The following is a 17,772-nucleotide window of genomic DNA, read 5'->3' as shown; positions in this document are numbered from 1 at the left end:
TGTTTTTATCCAAAATGCATGAACTGAACCACAAATTCATTTCCAGAATGTTAGTTGTTATCCCAGGGTGATTCTTCACAATATCCTGCAACAGGGAATGTAGAGACTCATTCTTCCTTAATTAATTCAATGTACAATGCCCATAGGCATATGGGGCTCATCAGCAAATCCTATACATATTGTCTGTGCCAAGTTTCATACTGGCATCCCCTCTTTAGATAATTTAAGTTTTATTTTTATCCATCTACTGCTGCATTCATTTATTAAATGATGCTCTGAAGCTTTTCAGAGGTGCTGTATTCTGCCTAGGACTCTGTTAATAGCTGGATCGCTGAGCCTTAGCATTTCAGGCATGTCATATTTGCAGCTGGAAAATGTTCATACAAATGAGGGCAATTAAACTCATAGTGAACTGAGAATCCTTATTTTGGTGTAAAACATTTCCCCAATGAGTCATCTTTAAGACACGTTTTCTAGAAGACAAATTCAGAGGGATTTTACAAGTCTTACAAACATTTCCTTTGAGGGAGGGAAGGAGTAACCCCAGTGAAGTTTTTGGCTACAAGACAGCTGGACTGAGCTGAAGGCTTCTTTGAGCATGTATTTTGCCTTTCTAAAGTGACCTGAAACAGGCCTGATTCATGTTTCATGAGAAACCAAAGCAATAATCTATAGCAATTCCCCATGTACATGATTTTCGAAGGAGGGTAGCTAAGCACTGGAAAAACATTAATTAACTGGGCTTCATAATGTAGTAGGCACTAAATGAATTTTAACTAAATGCAAAAATTCAAAAGTATACTTTTATTTTTGTTTTATAAGAGAACTTGAAATTTCGAATATTAAAAATAACATTAAAAGTGTCCTGAAAAATGTGTCCCTTCCTGCAGAAGACAAAACAGAATTAAACCTTTATGTTAGAATATGTTTAAAACTTGTCCACCATAAAGTTTGCAGACCTGTAAATCCCATCTCTCCTCTACACAAATGCTCTGTCTGAAGCATCACTGTCTGTGTTGGATGCACATGGGATAGAGAGCTGAGGGTATATTGTGCACTCCAGCTTTGAGGTGTCTTAACTCAATGAGCTGATGCTTCACTGCTTCCACCATATCCCAATGCTGCTAGGATTTGGGAAAAAAAGGCTTCTTATTCAATTAGGATAAACCCTCAGGAATGGTTTTATATAGCCCATATCAGCTGTACCCTGATGACTCAGGAGCAGCAGGCTACACAGGAGCAGCATGTTCACTTCCTAAGTGAGCAGCAGGACTGTGATTGCACCTGGGAGTGACCCACTACAAGTGCTGGTTTGAGGTAGCTGACCTGCTCCCTGCAGGAGCCTCAGTCCCCATATGAAGTTATTTCAGGCACCACTGGGGAATTAGGATGCCATCTCTAGCACATGCCACCTCCAGCACCCTCTGCTGCTGGCCCTTTCAAACCTTGACAGGGCTGTGAATAAGAATCTTTAGCCTTCTACCCACACAATTTTCAGTATATTTTACAAAAATTTGGTTATATTTATTGGGGTTTATAGTATAGTTTGGGAAAGAAATGCCAAAGGACTTTAAAGGACTAAGACTTGTTAACTGGATGAGAACTAGACAGAATTATTTGTACATTCTTAGGTTTTGGTGCTAACATAAAGGGCAAATCAAAACTCTGAAGCAACAGCAGTTTTTCTGTTGATAAATACACTTTAAAGGTATTCTTTGCTAATTTCTGAGATATAAGGAGTCACCTTCTTCTATGTACTGTGAAGAGAAAGAAATGTTTCTGTGTGCAGCAGAGCCTGCTGTCTTGCATAGATTCTCTGGTGGGGGATGATACGGTTGAGCCTAAATGTCAGTTTTGTCCTCAAGGAGAGGATTGATTTAGACCCCTGTCCTCTTCTTGGCCTTCTGTATCCATGAAATAACTATGTTTAGCAACCTTGTAGTTCTGGAACGTGTAATCCACTGAGTTTACAGGTAAGGTAGAGCTTTAGACTTTCAATATTGGTGGGGATGAGATGCAGGTAGGCAGATGCATGTATGCACATATGGAAACACATGCAGATGCTATGAACATTTTAAGATTTTTTCCTTTGAGATACAAGGCAGAACACCTCCTTAAAATTCACTGGGATCTTTTTAAAAGGATTGGCTTTACCGAAAAGACATTAGCTGAGAATAAACACTTGGCAATTTTTTGTCTTATCTTGCAAGCTAAGTCTCACAACAATTACTTCTGCCGATGTCCAGAATTGTAGCATCATGGAAATTAGCACTGGAGAAGATGTAGAAGGCTCCTGGGACCTGGCTAAGACAGTTTCTTACAGTATCTTCCTGCCCAGCTTTTTTCCCAAGCTTCATCTGAAATATGCTGTGCAAGGAGTTTTGTCCATAATTCTTCAGAGACCTCATCACTTCCTAACACATCCAGCAGTGTCTCCCCCTGTTCAGCCACAGAGAAAGTACTGTATTTATGTGTTTAATAAATGCATTCCTTCCCCCAGCAGTTCAGCATTTGTATCTTTTCTTAACTATGGTAGTTTATGGTGTGTTGTGGGCTTGGGATGTGTTTAGGTTGTGTTGGTGGTTGTTACGTGCCCAGAGTTAATGTCTGATGGAACGAATTTTAGACTTGACTGCAGTAAATAACAGATGAATACACAGAATTCCCTTCACCACAGGAAGCTAACTGCAATTATTGATACCTGGACAAATGTGATGCAATGTCAGATAAAGGAGGTAGCCTGTTGTCCCATCTTTGAAAGGTATGTGTAGTTTAGCAATGGTGCCATGGGAAAAGCTCCAGCTCTGTTGAGCAGGAATTTTATGGATTACTTTCTGCTCCCACAAGCCCATATAGGCATTGTCCTTGTGTTGCTTGGGTGAAAGTCCCATGCGCTGTTTGCCTGGTACAACACAGAAGTATTTATTCACTTCTGGAGCAGGGTAGAATTAAAATTGCAGCAGACTAATTGGCAACATCCACTAATTTGACAGCAGCTGCCTGCAGCAAGAGGATGAGGTTTTCCCCCTTTAGATATTATTGCACAATAAATGTGCCTTGTTCCTTTCCCATTTCTAGCCCTTATCTACTGCACAACATCCTGCTAAGTACTCTCCATCTGTTTCCTCTGTCTGTTTACATGAACATTGGCAATTGCCTTCAATCTAACATCTTAACCTGCAAAAATGAGTTTTCTAGTCAGCATCTTGGGAAAGTCTCAATTTGGTGTAAAAGTTTTGATTTTGTTTTCAAAGCCAATGAATGCCCCTTGACTGGTAAGAAACTACACACACCCCTGGCAAAAAGCTCAGTCCAGCAGATTCCAGACCGAGTTTAAAAGGCTGAACCCTGGGACGTATTTTTTTTTAACCTTGTTGTAAATCCCTAACAAAAATATTGCTCACAATCCGTGATACCCACTCACACCTCCCAAACTACTGAGTCCAGGGGATGAAGGAATAGAGCATCTCTTATTCTCCATTGATGGCTTAGAGAGCAAAGATCAATAGCAGGTGCTTGGAATTGCTCAGCATTTTTGACCTAAGATGCTAGAGTAGCTAATTCTCAATGCTGCCTTTCACCATTAAATGCCTGATGTCTGGAAAATGGGTAGAAAAAAATGCAAAAGTTTTTTATTCCATGGAAAGGCAGTAGAGTTAATAGAAAAGGTGAGCTGAGGTGTGCAGTAGGCAGGTAACCTAGAAAATCTGTGTTTTTCTTTTTTCCTTTCTTTGCATGTGTTAACATTTTTAATTTTGGAGTATATTAGCATCTTATATGAAAATGCTTCAGGAATAGCTAGTTACAGTGCAGAGTGCTGTGTTTTCCTAATGCCCTTCTTCCTTGCTCTCCCTCCCAGTCAGAGATGAAATATTAGCAGAGCAGCCTAGTAAATGTGCATCCAAGCACAATGATCTTCCCTCAGGATAGAGATAAGGATCTTGCTAGGATCCTGTCCATCCTTCAACTTTCAAGAGCACACAATTCTCTTCTGAAAAGAAGGGAGGAAAGATCTTGTGAAAATCAAGAGCTACCATGAGAATAAAAAAGAAAAGCAGCAGCAGGAGATAGGGGAAAAAGTAGCAATTGCTTCCTTCTAATGGAATTCAGAGGTATTTGAATTCTTAATTGGCAAATGATCCTGTGCCCACTGCAATTCTGGCTGCAGGCTCCTCATTTTGAAAACTGCTTTTGCAGCAGCTGGGGAACGTGTCAGCAGGAAAAACTGACCTTTCCTGTCACTTGTGCCTGCATCCTCTCAGCATTTTCTCATGCAAGGGGTGATTAATGAATAGGGATGGTGGAGGATGTTGATTTAGCATGGTTTCTCACATGAAGGGTAGCCTTTTTTCCTCTCCACACCAACCCAAGAAAGCAGCACACATGGGTGTATTTTGTGGACCTTGGTTTAGATTTTGCTGTTTAGAGTTCATGTACATAGAGAACACAGAGCTGAGCTGTGCCTGGAGCTTGAGGAGTGACCACGTGCCAGGAAAACTGTTTTCAGGCTTACCTTAGGCTTCTGAGTGTTCTTAAATACTCCTGTCTTTATAAGCCTCTGAACAGAGCTGTTTGTCAGCCAGAACACCATGAAACCCCTTCCCAGCCACCCCACTGTGTGGGCTTCACTTGGTTATAGAGGACACACTAGGGAAATGGAAAGTCAGGGGATGCTGACATCTCTCCTTGTTTTGCTTTAGTTGCTTAAATAGTATTGAGCAGCGCATCCTCCAAATGTTCTTCAGAGAGATAACGTGTGAGAAAATATAAGGCTGTGAAGGTGTCTCTTCTTGTTTTGTTGCTGTATTGCCAGACCTGAGAGGTTGTTGCAGTGAGTTCTCAATGCTGCAGAAATTACAACATGGGATAAAAGAGTAGCTTTACAGTCTGTGTGTGTGTTTTTGCAACTGTGCTTCAGGACCTGCATTCACATCTTGCTCTTTCCACTGCTGACTTTTATGCATTCTTCATGTAAAGCTCCTCCAGAAAAATGATGATTTACTAAAAATACCTGAATTCAGGAGGAGTTAGAGCACTGCAAAGCAAAGCTATACCAGTGAAAACAAACACAAGGTGAGGCATGAAGAAACAGCATTGATTGGGGACCTGTTTTGCAATCAGTCTTTTACATGAGAGTGACTTGGTTTGAGCAAAGGAAGGATGACCAATGCATCACTTTCCAGGCTTGTTATCTGTCTGCAGATAACAAGAACGTGTCTTGCTTTTAGGTCGCAGAAGATCGCTTTGTGAACTTTTCTACTTGAAATGCAGTATTTGGTGAGCAGAGGAGTACTAGGGGTGTGCTGTGTGCTAGTCCTTTTTTTGTCATCATTGTTGTAATGAAAAGAATCATTAGGCTTGTCAAAACTAATTAAGGAAACAAGTAGATGGCACTGCAAAGGAACTTCAAGCTAGAATGACACGTTTCAGGAGACTACTCTCATTCCCTGGTGCACACTTAATAGGCATTATGAGTAGATCCACAGAGCTTGTGTATGCAAATGCACAATTGTAATGAGTATTCTGGATTTTGTTGGGATATACTTAGGTTCTTCTAATTATAGTCCCTTTTAAAATGAATAGTATTGTGGCAGACTGATGTATCTTATTACCTGGGCCAGGAGTAGGTTTGCCCCATTGCTGCAGGGGGAGACACAGTGCCCCCTCCCTCTAGAAGGGAGGGACCCAGAAGGTGTCAGGGCTGCCTGGCCTTGTGGTGTCAGGACACAGCAAAGGTCTCTGGGTAGAAAGCTGGTGTCTGGCTTCCAGAAGGATGGATGCCTGGAGTGTGCAGACCCAGGGGGAAGGCTGGATATAAGTAGGAAACCTGTTGGGAAGGACTGCAGAGCGGATGCCTAATGTGTTCCCAACATTTACCTCAAAGTGTTGGAGTTACTGCTCCCTTTGATAAAGTTGTGATGGATAGATAGGATGATAGGCATGTGCCTCTGTCCCTATTGGCAGGTCATAGGGAAGGGTCAAGGTTGTTGAATGACTGAAATTACAACAATTAGTGCTACTCATTTGTAAAAGACAGAAAACTTCTGCTATGCGCTAGACAGATATGTGCCCTTTATATATTGGGAAATAATGTTGCTGCACACCATAATGTTTTTCACTGACATTTAAAGGAATTTTTATTTGTCCTACTGTTACTTTTAACTGTGTCCAGATATTGGGAAGATATGACCCTGATAATTACACGGTCCCAGGAACTCAGGCCCATTCTGGCATCCTTACCAATAACAGACAGTACTTTCTTCCTTGTGGGATCACCCTGAAACTGATGGTAGCGATTAAGGAGCAGACTATTTCTCACTGGGAGTGGAATGATGAAAGATCTGCCTGTGCTGCTTTGCTTTATTGTGTTGGTATTTTTTGGCTGCAATTCAGGGTGTTGTGAATGGACACACTGTTGATGTGGTGCTCTAGTTAGCAAGTGATGCCAGTTTCAGTTACCTACCCAGTGGGTCATAATGTAGTTGTTTAGACATTTGCAGCACTGGCTGATCTTAGCTGAACTCCAGCACATTTGTGTGTTTGTCATTGCTTCAGCTGCTATGAGAATCCAAAAATGTATCAGAACATCTGTATTTTGTTTGGGTTTTTCTTTTTTTTTTCTTTCTTTTTTTTTTTTTAGTGTTGATGCCCCAAGAATGGAAGCAGCAACAGATTGTGATAAAAAATGTTTTCAGAACATTAGGGAATTCTGAATGTTGGCTGGCTTGGAGGGAATCTATTATTTACAATCTACTGTATCAAATTCAACTCCCACCAAATTAGAAACTGATCTTTGTCGTTGTCCCTTTTTAATCTAACCCTTTGGTTAACTCAGGAGAAGCAGTTCCATAAATCACGTGGACATCTATGGATTTTTTTCCCCCCGCCAGCCATGGCTAGGACTAAATGTTCATCTCCCAGAGATTCTTATCAGCCAGGACACTAATAATAACATTTCTGTTCTGGGCTTGACTTTTCCTCTGCCAGGAGGAGAAGTATCTTTTTAATGTGCTTGGAAAAACATTTTTAGGGAGTAAATAACAATGCACAGGAGGATTTGACTTGAGGTGCTTGAGTTTCAACTAGTGAGATTAAAGAAACTCATTGTGCCTTGTTTCATGATTATAAAGGACTGTGGCATGGGATCATGTGGTGAATAATGAATACTTTCTCACTTTTTTAAAATCAGAAATTCACCATATGTGCATCATTGTTTTTCTTTTGAAGATGGGGAAACTGAGGTGAACAATAGCAAGTTTGCCCAGCAAACCAGGGGCAAATCAGGAAACTTGGTCTTTCATGGCACTATTCAGTCAAATTTGTTTTCTATAAGCGTGAGGCTGCTGTGCCCTCATCTGATTTTACTGGGTCTTGGAACCAGTTCTCTTTTTCACCACAAGAACGATCATGGTAGTCTTGATCTTGTAGACAAGGGACAGGCAGGATCACTCACCCATGCCTGGGAAGTTATAGGGCCCCTGAGAGTAGTCTGAGTAGAAACACAAAGGAGACAAGTTAGTAGTGATCCTATCTCACTTGGTTAAAGCATGGTGCTAATTAACACCAAGGTTGTGGATTCAATTCGTTTAAGAGTTGGACTTTATGACCCTTGAGGATCTCTTCCAACTCAGAATATTCTGTGATTCTGTGGTAGAAGGTAGAGACCTACATACCAGATGTCACAAGATAGATTTGGACTGGTTTTGTTTTCCCTCACCATCTCTCTGTCTGATTGCAGCCTTTTAGCTAACTGGCTGTCTTCTTTGTCTTTCTCTCTCCTCCCAGGTCAGTGACTGGTTTGGATAAAGAACCTGACCTTGTGCACATGGAAGCCCGAACAGCTGATGGACGTGAGTGCCTGCAGACAATGCTAAAAATGTGGGCTTTGAGCCAAGAATGGAGTGATTATGAAAAGTCACTTTATTCATTTTATCTTCGTATTTACATTTTAATTGGTAGGAAATATGTGGGTCATGGGGGTTTGATGTGAGGCATACCCTTATCCTCAGCCCATTTGGGGAAAGTCTCTGGCTGCAGGGCTTGTGTCCTTGGAGAGAGTGGACAAAAGCACAATCTGTTGGGCTAAGGACCCATCTATTCTGTTCCCTATTTAGCTGTTTCAGTATCATGTAGTTTACATGAATCATAAAGAGATGGGATACCTCCACTATGCCCTGCAGCCTTTGTGCATTTCCAGAGGTGCTCAAAACAGCTGGATTGTACCTGGAAATTTAAGAAATTGCCTACAGTCAGACTTATCCTCTGGTCAGGATGTTGCTTTGTCCCTGTGTCTTGTATCGAAAGTATTTTTTAGTTTTGCTTATAAAGTATGGATAGGTGTTCCATACTAAAACATTACAGGCCATGAAAGGTGCCTGGATCTGAAGTAGGAAATAGAAAAACATTTCTTAACCCCTCACTGAAATGAATCTAGTCACATTTGTAGTAGAATGGATTCCTATGTAGTTAAGAAGGACAGTATCTGATACAGATAGTGTTTTAGGTATTTCTCTCAGGAACTACAGCATAGTAATCCATCTGCTCCTGGTGTGGAACTTTCCTTCAGTGGGAGGACAAGTGTCCCTTTTCACTACAGGGACAGTTCTTAAAAGCAGCATAGGACTGAGGTTTTAGAGGATTTCTGGGAAGAAAAAGCCTCATTTTTGTTGGTTGCAAAATTTCCTGTTTTAGTCAAGCGCTACGTAGGCCAGATGCTTTGTGAACAAGCTCCTGTCTATCAAGGTGGCTTCTCTGAGGTTGTGGATCTCCTAAAATCACTCACTGGCCTCCCACTGCTATTTAGTGGTGGCAGCTGAATAAATAACCAGGCAATAAAAGCTCAGGGGTGACAGCTGTTTGTTGAATATGTGGAAAAAGCAAAACAGGCTGGCAGGTGGGTGGACAAGGTAGGGAGGCATCTTCAGTGCCTTTGCTGCTTTGTGTGCTGCTGCAGGGATGCTGGGAGAAGTGGCCAAAAGCAAGTAAAACAAAGCCCAAGCAAACTAAGCAAACAAACTGCTGATGGAGTCTGTTTTCAAACTAAGTTTAAACTTTCTCACCCAGCTATTTGAATATTGGATGTCTCAGGGATGTAAATGCTTTGTTTAAAGATGTGTCTCCGGTTTGCAGACAGCTCTCTTCCTTCAGGTCTTGTTTGCTCAGGGGTTTGCTATTTGTTCTTTTTTTAATGTATAAATGCAGCATTTTGAAGTTTGCAGGTAATGGTGTTGAGGGTTTCACTGAAAGTCAGACTTAACCAGTAGTGTCAGCAAAACAGCCCCTTTGGAGGCCATCATCCCAGCGGGCACGGCGGAGACCCGTCGGGCTGTGCTGGCCCTGCTGGCAGGTACCACTGGGGCACAGCACCAAAATGACTCCTCTCCCAGCCAAGCACAGCACAAAAGAACTGTGTTGTTCCAATTAGAGTTTTTAAGGCTTGAAACGATATTAGTTTGTGTTACAAAGCAGCAACTGCCTCACAGCTATAGCCTCAGCTGGTGTGAAATGGTACAGCTCTGTGTGCCTAGGAATGGGAAGCTGAACTTTTCTCCCAGTAGGCTCTGTAACCAAATTGGGCTTTCATGTGCTCAGTGAAATAGCTGAGGCACTTCCACCTGGTGGAAAATGGGCCCCTGCAGTTATTTCCTCTTGATCAGAAAGTTTCTGATGAAAGTTTTCCTTAGTAGTGTAGAGAAGGAAGGATAGGCTTCTTTAATGCCTCTTAGGTCAGTCTGATGGCTCAGTCACTTATTTGATGCATTAACAGACATGGATTTAAGTATTCCCATTGGTCAGTTCAATTTAGGGAAAAGAATCCATGCCTTCAGTGTCACTGGCTACTTGAAAAATACATGATTCTTTTGATGGAGTATTTTTCTTTCCTCTTCTTCTGTATTTCTCCATGCTTTTTATTTAAAAAAAATGTGAAGAGAAAAAGTGGTGGGGAGGAAGGGAAATGGTATTTAGGAATAAACTTCTGAACTTGATTTTTTAAAAATTATTATTATTTTTAATTTTTTTTTTCTTTTAGCAATAATGGGACTCAAGAACCTATCTAATAGCAATTCAGACACTGGAGCTGGGAACAGGTTGGGGGGCATGCTAGAGTCTCATTCACCCATAAATGAGTCAGGGCTATCAATAAGCTCATGGAGCTGGGAGGTGGAAGTCCTGTTCACCTCTCTTGGTGTCTGTCCTTCAAGACATCTTGCCCCATGGTTTTGTCTGTCCGCTCATTAGGAATGGTCGTGTCTCTGAAAAAACCACCTTCCCCGGTGTATAATGTCCTTAAATATTTGCAAGATGCTGATAATTCCAGTGCCTATCTTATCTCAAGCTATTCATGTCTTTTATAGCAGATGAAGTTTTTCACATTTTTCCAACATCTTGGCAGAGCTATTGTAGCAGAATAATAATCGAGGCTTGCATTTTTAAATTATAAAAACATGTAGGAGCCTTGGGCATTGTACCTTCTGCCTGGGTGTAATAGGCAGCAGCAAGGACAGGATTAGATGCAAGGGCGCTATTAGGAATACACTTACACAAGCACCCACCAGCATTCCTGGGAAGGAAATATTAAACTTTCTGATGTTCAGTGAGCTAATCTCCACACTCACAGATATGGTGCAATAAACAGGCTTTGAGTTAAGGGAAAAAGAGGGAGGAAAAAAGCTAACCAGTAAGATAAAACAGGGTAAGTAATTCCTGGAAAGTAGTTTACAATACTGTCTACATTTCTAAATACTCTTTTCCTTCAGGGGCAAAATTGTTGAGGCCAGTGAGTTTTTTCTCCTTCCCATGGAAACCTTCACTGGAATTGTTTGATTTTAAGTCTTGCCTGGCACCAGGGCCTGACTGAAGCTGAGCCAATGTGCCAGTGCAACTTGTACCATCAGCAGCCCTTCTTCCTGTTAGCCATGCTGGTCAGCCATCCCTGCTTTCAGCTGCCTTATGATGCTGCCAGGAAGCAGCAGGAGTTGCTGTCCTGTGTCTCTGTAAGCCACAGTTAACTGCACACAGGTCACTGTAACACAGTGTAACACAGGCCCTTTGCAGCCTTCAGTACAGTGACAGGTTTGACTGTTTCAGTGTCCCTTCCAGGATTCACATCTTTGGGTGGTACCCACCAGAGAGTGCCTCTTGTGCTCCTGCTTCCTGCCAAAGCTGGCATGGCTGGCAGGCAAAGAGGAGGCGTAGTGGCTTGGCTTATCTCACCCATTTATCACTTCAAATTTCAAGAAATTGTTTTGGTTTTATCACTTCTAAAAGGGTAAAAATACATTCCAAATTCTCAAGATGGGAGACTATATTAAATGGCAATGAGGAGGCGGTTCAAGCTCCTCGACTGGAAAATGGCTGCACATCTGTGAAAGCCATTCCCTAATCCTAAATGATGTGGGAAGGGTTTGTGCGGAGGTATGGATGCTGGGATTTGAGCTGCAGCAAGCGCTCCAGGATGTTTGATGTCCATATTGCCGCCTTCACAGATGAGCTGAGAAAGTAGCTGGATGTCGGTTAAAAGCATGAAAAGCTTTTGATGCCGTCTGGGAAGTAGGGAGCTCTTTTCAACTCCTTTTGCACTGGAACATAATAAAAAACCCACAGGAAACAAAAAACCCCGACCCACTCAAAAAAAACCAAAACGAAAGCCAAAACACCCAAACCCTTTATTTCTGGTGTTGCATGGGACATTGGAAATAATCCCCAATCTCCCTTACAAAACACATATCCCAGTGAAAGTAAGTAAGGCTCTAGAGGCATGGCTTGGGCTCATGTCACCTGTCCCTCTGAGTGGATGTCCTTTTTCCTTGTGGCTGTGCAAAAGAGGGCTGTGAAAAATTACCTCATTTTGGAGGAGAGGGAGATAGCTTGGAAGTTAGGATGCCCTCTTCTCTCTTAATTGAGCTTTTCGTTGAGGGATGCTGTACTTTCTACTTAAGGGAAGATGTTTTCTGTGAATGGGACCATAGCTCAAGAAGGCATCATACTCTTCAAGGAGCTTAAGCAAGGACTTGGGAATGTTTCTCACTTTGAGTTACATACTCAAAGTGTAAATGGGAACTGAACTGGGTGCTGTCATATTTTTTACCTGATTTTTTAACATATTTTAAAGGGAATTATTTTTCATTTTCTTTGGGGCAGGAGAAAAAAAAGCAAGACTTGAACTTTTTTTGGTATCCTAAAGCAGACAGGTTTGATGATAATTTTTGTGTCTGTGGGTTTTTGTTTTTTTTTTCATAGATCTTGTGTTGTAAAATACATGAAAATAAAAAAATAAAGCAAGAGACAAAATGGAAAATGGGTAGTGAGCTACCCCCCTTCTCTAACACCATCTTCTTGTGAATATTAATCAGGTGTCATTCTTCAAGTATATTTGATTGCTGGTGTAACACACTCAAAATGACACATTTCCCAATAGGCAGGAAGCTTGTTGTCATGTCAACACTTGTGATTCATCTGCATTTATTTGTGACAGGTTTTTATTCCTCTTCCCATTCTGTCACTCAGCAGCAGCAAATTATCCCCTTTTTGGAAGGATAAGAATATCCAGGCGACTGTGTGGGAGAATATACTGGAGGCAATGAGCTTCTAAAAATATGCTTCCTGACCTCTCCTCCTTGTTCTACCTAATTTTAGAGCTACCTCAAAGAACAAGTCACGTCTGTAGATCTCTTTGGGTAGCGTGGCAACATATAAGACCCCCTTGTTTTCTGAGAAGTTGCTTTTATCCACTGCAAAGTTGTCTTAGATTCCATGTTGAGGAACTAAATAGCAGCTCTGGACCAAGGGTGTATATATATGTCAGTTGATGAAGAACCTTAATTTATGCCAGTTGAAAGTCTGACCTCTCCACTGCTGCTGGTATTTTATGCTGGGAGAAAATACAACTCTGATATTCCAGTTATTTGGCACTGTCTCTAGGTCAGATATTTTTCACCATACACTTTAATTATCTCCAGATACTCTGAGCTGGCACCAGCAACATTTTCTGCTGCTTTAGCATTCTCAGTGGGACTACGATTACATTACTGCATCAGACCTATGCAACTACCCTAAATCAGCCATGTAGCTCTTATTAACCTGGAATCCCCAATGCCTCAACCCAGAACCAGATCTGCAGCCTTTAGGACTTCAGCCGTTAGGAGGTTGGGCGTGAACCTTCGTTAGGTTAAAGCTTGGTTGTAGTTGGTGACCTTTTTAGACAACTTTTTTTTTTAATTATTATTTTTATTATTAATGCCTCTGACTTGCATTCTTTTTGCATTCTTAAGAGTGTTGATGGGACAAGACAATGAAAGGGGGAACTATCAGTGTGTGAATCTTGTCTTAGAATCTGGGAAGGCAGTTAACTGAGTCTCACGATTTGGGTTGTGCCTCCCAGAGCTTTCCACTGAACCCCATTTTGCTGTCACTGGAAGGACACAAACTAAGGACAGTAGCAGGTTTTTTGGTACAGAGAATCCTGTAAGCAGCTTTGCTAGGCAAGTACAGTCCTTTTAAACTTCTCTTTTATCATTTTGGGATCTGTTTGACAAAATTCGTGTTAAAGGGTTCTGTTGTAAACTAAAATCACAGCATCAGGCTCACCCCAGCCTTTATAAACTTGCTGTTTTCTTCCTTGATGGTCTGTCCTCACCCTTTGTAGAAAAGAAAACAAGCACTTGAATCTAGGAAGCCTGTAGAAGTGCTGCAGTGTAAAAGATATGACCCTTTTATCACTGCAGCTGTCATCTTAGTAGTATTTTCTTTTTCTCCCTAATTTGCAGTTTTCAGAAGAGCAGTTGAAAAGCAGAGAGGGCATATTTAGACTACATACATCCAGAGACACAGTGCTTTCATTGTTCTTTTCATGAGGTCCTTTCTTAGCCTGAGTGAAATAATGCTTAATTCTCTATAACCCCTGTCAACTTGCTGGAGATGAGCACGTCTCTTTTTGCACTGAGCAACTTTCTATATGTCTGCCTTTGCCTTCTGATATCTTCATGCTCTTCTTCCAGTCCAGTTCCTCCTCTCAAGCAATGCCAAGGCCTGACAAAATCCCATTGGTATAATGGTATTCTCATCTTGTTTCTGGTCAGAAGCATTTGATGGTTCTTGCAGTGCATATAACTACTACTAGGACTCTTAACCAGTCATGCTATTTCATGTCCATGGCATTTTCATACCTAGCCTATGTTGACTATAAAGATTTAATTTTGGGAGATACTTGTTATTTTCACAGCAAAATAAGTTAAACTTAATAGTGTTGGTTTGGGCTTCTTGTGTGTGTGTGTGTGTGTGTGTGTGTATGTTACTACTACAACTAAAACCAGTCACCAAGGCTAGGGTATTTCAGAGGGAGGGCAGGGATAGAAGTCCCAGCAGGGTATTGAAACTGGTAAATTCTGCCTGAATGGCTTCTGAAATCTTCTTCTGCTCCATGTAGACTCACCATCAGCTTTCTGATGCACTGAAGGTTGGTACCATCCATTTATGGTTTGAACTTCAATCTCCTGAGGTATGTCTGCAGAATGGGGATGAGAATGGTGAATGTTCAAGTGTGATGAATTCTTGACTTCAGAGAGCAGTTACAGTGTTAAAGGCTGGAGGCAGATCATGAAATAACGTCTGTATAGTTGGAGATGAGGTTAAGACTTCCCTTCAGAGACCTTTTTTTGAGCTGCTGCTGATGTTGTCAGACAACTGGCTCCTACCTGGGTGTTTCTCATGTGTACATATTCTCCCATTACAGGCACCCACTATTTGACCTGTCGGATCCAAGAGTGCTCAGAGACCAAAAGGAGTGGGCCGTTTTCGCGCTCCATTGATGTCAGCTCCCTTGTTGTTCAGGATGAATATATCTTCATCCAGGTATGTTGGCTTGGTGCAAACATGACATGAATGCTGCCTGCACAAGGTGTTTTTTCTGTGCAAGAGGGGAAGCATATTCTTAGGACCAGCATGTGGGACCACAAATCATAAGAGCTGGGAGTCTATACCTGCCTTCTATAGATTGGCTGTGCAGTCTGGGGCAAAACGTTTGATCTCTCTGCTCATCACTTGTCTTATGGTGAATATTTTAAAGTTCACTCATCAAGGGTCCATGGATTTCACAGAAGCTCTAACTTGCTATTTTTATGGCTACATGTAAAATACAAAGAAGCTATTGATGAATTGGAGAGAACAGAGAAGAACAAAGGAAAGGTGTGAGTGATTATTTTAACAACAGGAAAGGTTTATGCTGATTTGACAGTCAAGTAATGCTAATGGAGTGAACAAAAATTTGCAGTAGGAGGAAAAATAGCAGAAAGATTAAAAAAAAAAAGGTGTTACAGGGCAACTTCAAAGTGAAAGATGGCTGTAATTTTGTCAGCTAGTTGGTGATGATTTTGGAGATGAGGAGAATGTGACAGAAATTGAATGAGAAACTACTTGCTTTTGAGATTTTTTGAGAATACACAGGGTGGATGGAACTGTGCCATCTCTCCCCATTTCATATCTGTGGAAGTCTGAGGTATAACTGTACAGTATGTAAGAACGCTTCCTGAAGATGTACCATTTGGGTGAAAACTGAGAGCCAGGCTGCAGTGATTCCAGACTGTAGGAAGCTCAGGAGACAGAGAGATTACAGACAGGATGATGCTAACTGCTTGTCACCAATGCTGAAGCAGTGGGAACGAAATGAGATGAGGTGGAGCCTTGATTCAGGTGGTACCAAAAAGACACACACTTCCCTTTTTGAGCAAGACTGGGTTCCATTAAACTCCTATTTTATTTCCTTGGTGGAACATTTTTCCTGACTGTATCCAAATTATGAGAAAGTTTTGCTCTATTTATTGTGAGATTTTCTTATAAATGGGAGTTTAAATGGGAAGGCTGACAATTCTATGCTGAGATTAGGTGGAGGACTGGATTCCTATGCCCCGGGAGGACTGCAGTATGAAAACTGCATGCATTTGAGTAACATTGCAGGCTTCTTCTGTGAATAGGGGAGTCTGCTGCTCTGGAAGTGACCTACTGCAATGGGAGCCACAGTTCCCCTCAGTCCCCCATGAAACCCAGCCTGCTACTGCTTCCTTTGGTATCCTGGGGGAGACCTGCTGCTAGAAAACACTGTGAATGCGGGTTTTGCAACCTTAGCAAGTCATGATTTGACTAGAGGCAGTGGCTTTCCAATGAATAAATGCTCTACTCTCCAAGAAGTATTGTAGAGACACTCTCTTAATCTGGTGGTTTATGTCTGTGGCTGAGGGTGTTGTGGAACCCAGTGGAACCCAGTTCTTTAAGGCTACAATGATGCCTTACAGATGTTTCTCATTCCACAACTCTCACCTGTATTAAAACAAGGCTGCTGTCTTTAGAATCTTGATCTCAAAGTGAGGCCATGGGCCTGGTATGTGTGTGTTCTTCTGCCTCAAATTAGCAGTGAGTAGTTCAAGCTAATAGCTGCTAACTACCTTAAGTTAAAAAAAAATGCATGTGTGTGTATACATATATATGTATATATGTGATATTCTAGTGCCTTGACTATTCTTAGCAATGTTTTATTGTAACTTAATGGGTGTTTGAATTGAAAATTACATCCCCGCACCTTTAAAAACTGTTACATATATACAGAACATTTCACTGCTTTGAGCAGGAGACTCTCCATTCACAGGTTGTCAACCCCTTTCACTCTTTTTGGTATCACACTTGCAGGGTTTCTGACTGTCCAGCAGCCTGGCAAAAGAGGCTGCAGAAACTGGGCATGGACTGAGTCCATGTGGTGCTCAGGTAACACACAGACACTTCAGATTCACAGCACACACCTCTCTGAGCTGGAGGGGTGTTAAATCCACTGTGTCCAGCATAGAGTCGATGGACTATGCAGAGTGTTTGCTCGGTACATATGTAGGACTGCTGATATGTCCTGGATGTATTAGGCTCACAAGCCGTGTGATGTAGCTGGGATGTGTGAGAGTGACTCTGTATGCAATGTCTCATGCATATCATTCAGTCTGGATAATCTTGGACAGAAGTATGGGAGCCAGGTCTTTAGAATTTCAAATACTAGGCAGAGATGAATAAATAAATATGAAATTTAATGTTAAGAACCTAGTGAGGTTTAATAGCTGCAGAAAGGATTGGTGCATGAGTTCTGATCTTTCTGTGCTGGAACAAATCAGAACTTGGAGAGGAGAGAGGAATTTGTTTCTTTTAAATTTTGTCATTAAACCAGCAGATTTTTAGTCTAAATCCATAGTCAATTTTCCTCTAAAGAGATCAAAACTTTCAGTGCAATTTACCTTCTCCTATTTCACCTATTTCAAGATGAGATAGGTCTCTCTTGGAATATGTCTTTCTCATTTATATTAGAAGGAATCTAAGTATAGCTTAGCGAAGACCCCTAAATTTTTGACAGCTAAAATTAGGGAAAATAAATCCTAGCTATTGATATCAATGTTTTAGATTATCTGCATACAGTTATTTACTCATGAATATCCATTCTAATCAAGTTGATGAACAGGTCTGTAGTGTAAGATTCCTGGGAAGCATTAACCTGTGTAACTGTGCACTCAAAGCAAATGTGATGCTATGGTGCATAATGAATAGAGAAAAGAAGAAAAAAGAAAATGTTGTAATGCCTTTATAAATCAATGATTCCTGTTGTGCAGCACTTCTGAAAGGATCTTGCAGAATTACAGTACAAAGAAAGAAAATGAGAATGATCCTCTACTTGAAAATATCTTGTCCATGAAGAGAGTTTGAAAAGACTGTGACTGGTTACCAGGCAAAAGAGTTAAATAACATAGC

General features: G+C 41.3%; 1 protein-coding gene across 1 annotated transcript in view; it reads left to right on the top strand.

Annotated features, from left to right (window-relative positions):
- The window catches only part of SORCS3 (sortilin related VPS10 domain containing receptor 3), a 286,600-nt gene that overhangs the window by 194,451 nt on the left and 74,377 nt on the right, over positions 1–17,772 (top strand). The window contains exons 7-8 of the mRNA XM_027692189.1: positions 7,786–7,850; positions 14,732–14,850. Coding sequence (XP_027547990.1) covers positions 7,786–7,850; positions 14,732–14,850 — 184 coding nt within the window. The remainder of the gene's footprint in view (positions 1–7,785; positions 7,851–14,731; positions 14,851–17,772) is intronic.

The sequence above is a fragment of the Neopelma chrysocephalum genome, unplaced genomic scaffold, assembly GCF_003984885.1.
Source record: "Neopelma chrysocephalum unplaced genomic scaffold, ASM398488v2 Primary Assembly neopelma1_85, whole genome shotgun sequence".
NCBI lineage: Eukaryota > Metazoa > Chordata > Aves > Passeriformes > Pipridae > Neopelma > Neopelma chrysocephalum.
This window is presented reverse-complemented; position numbering and strand designations above follow the sequence as displayed.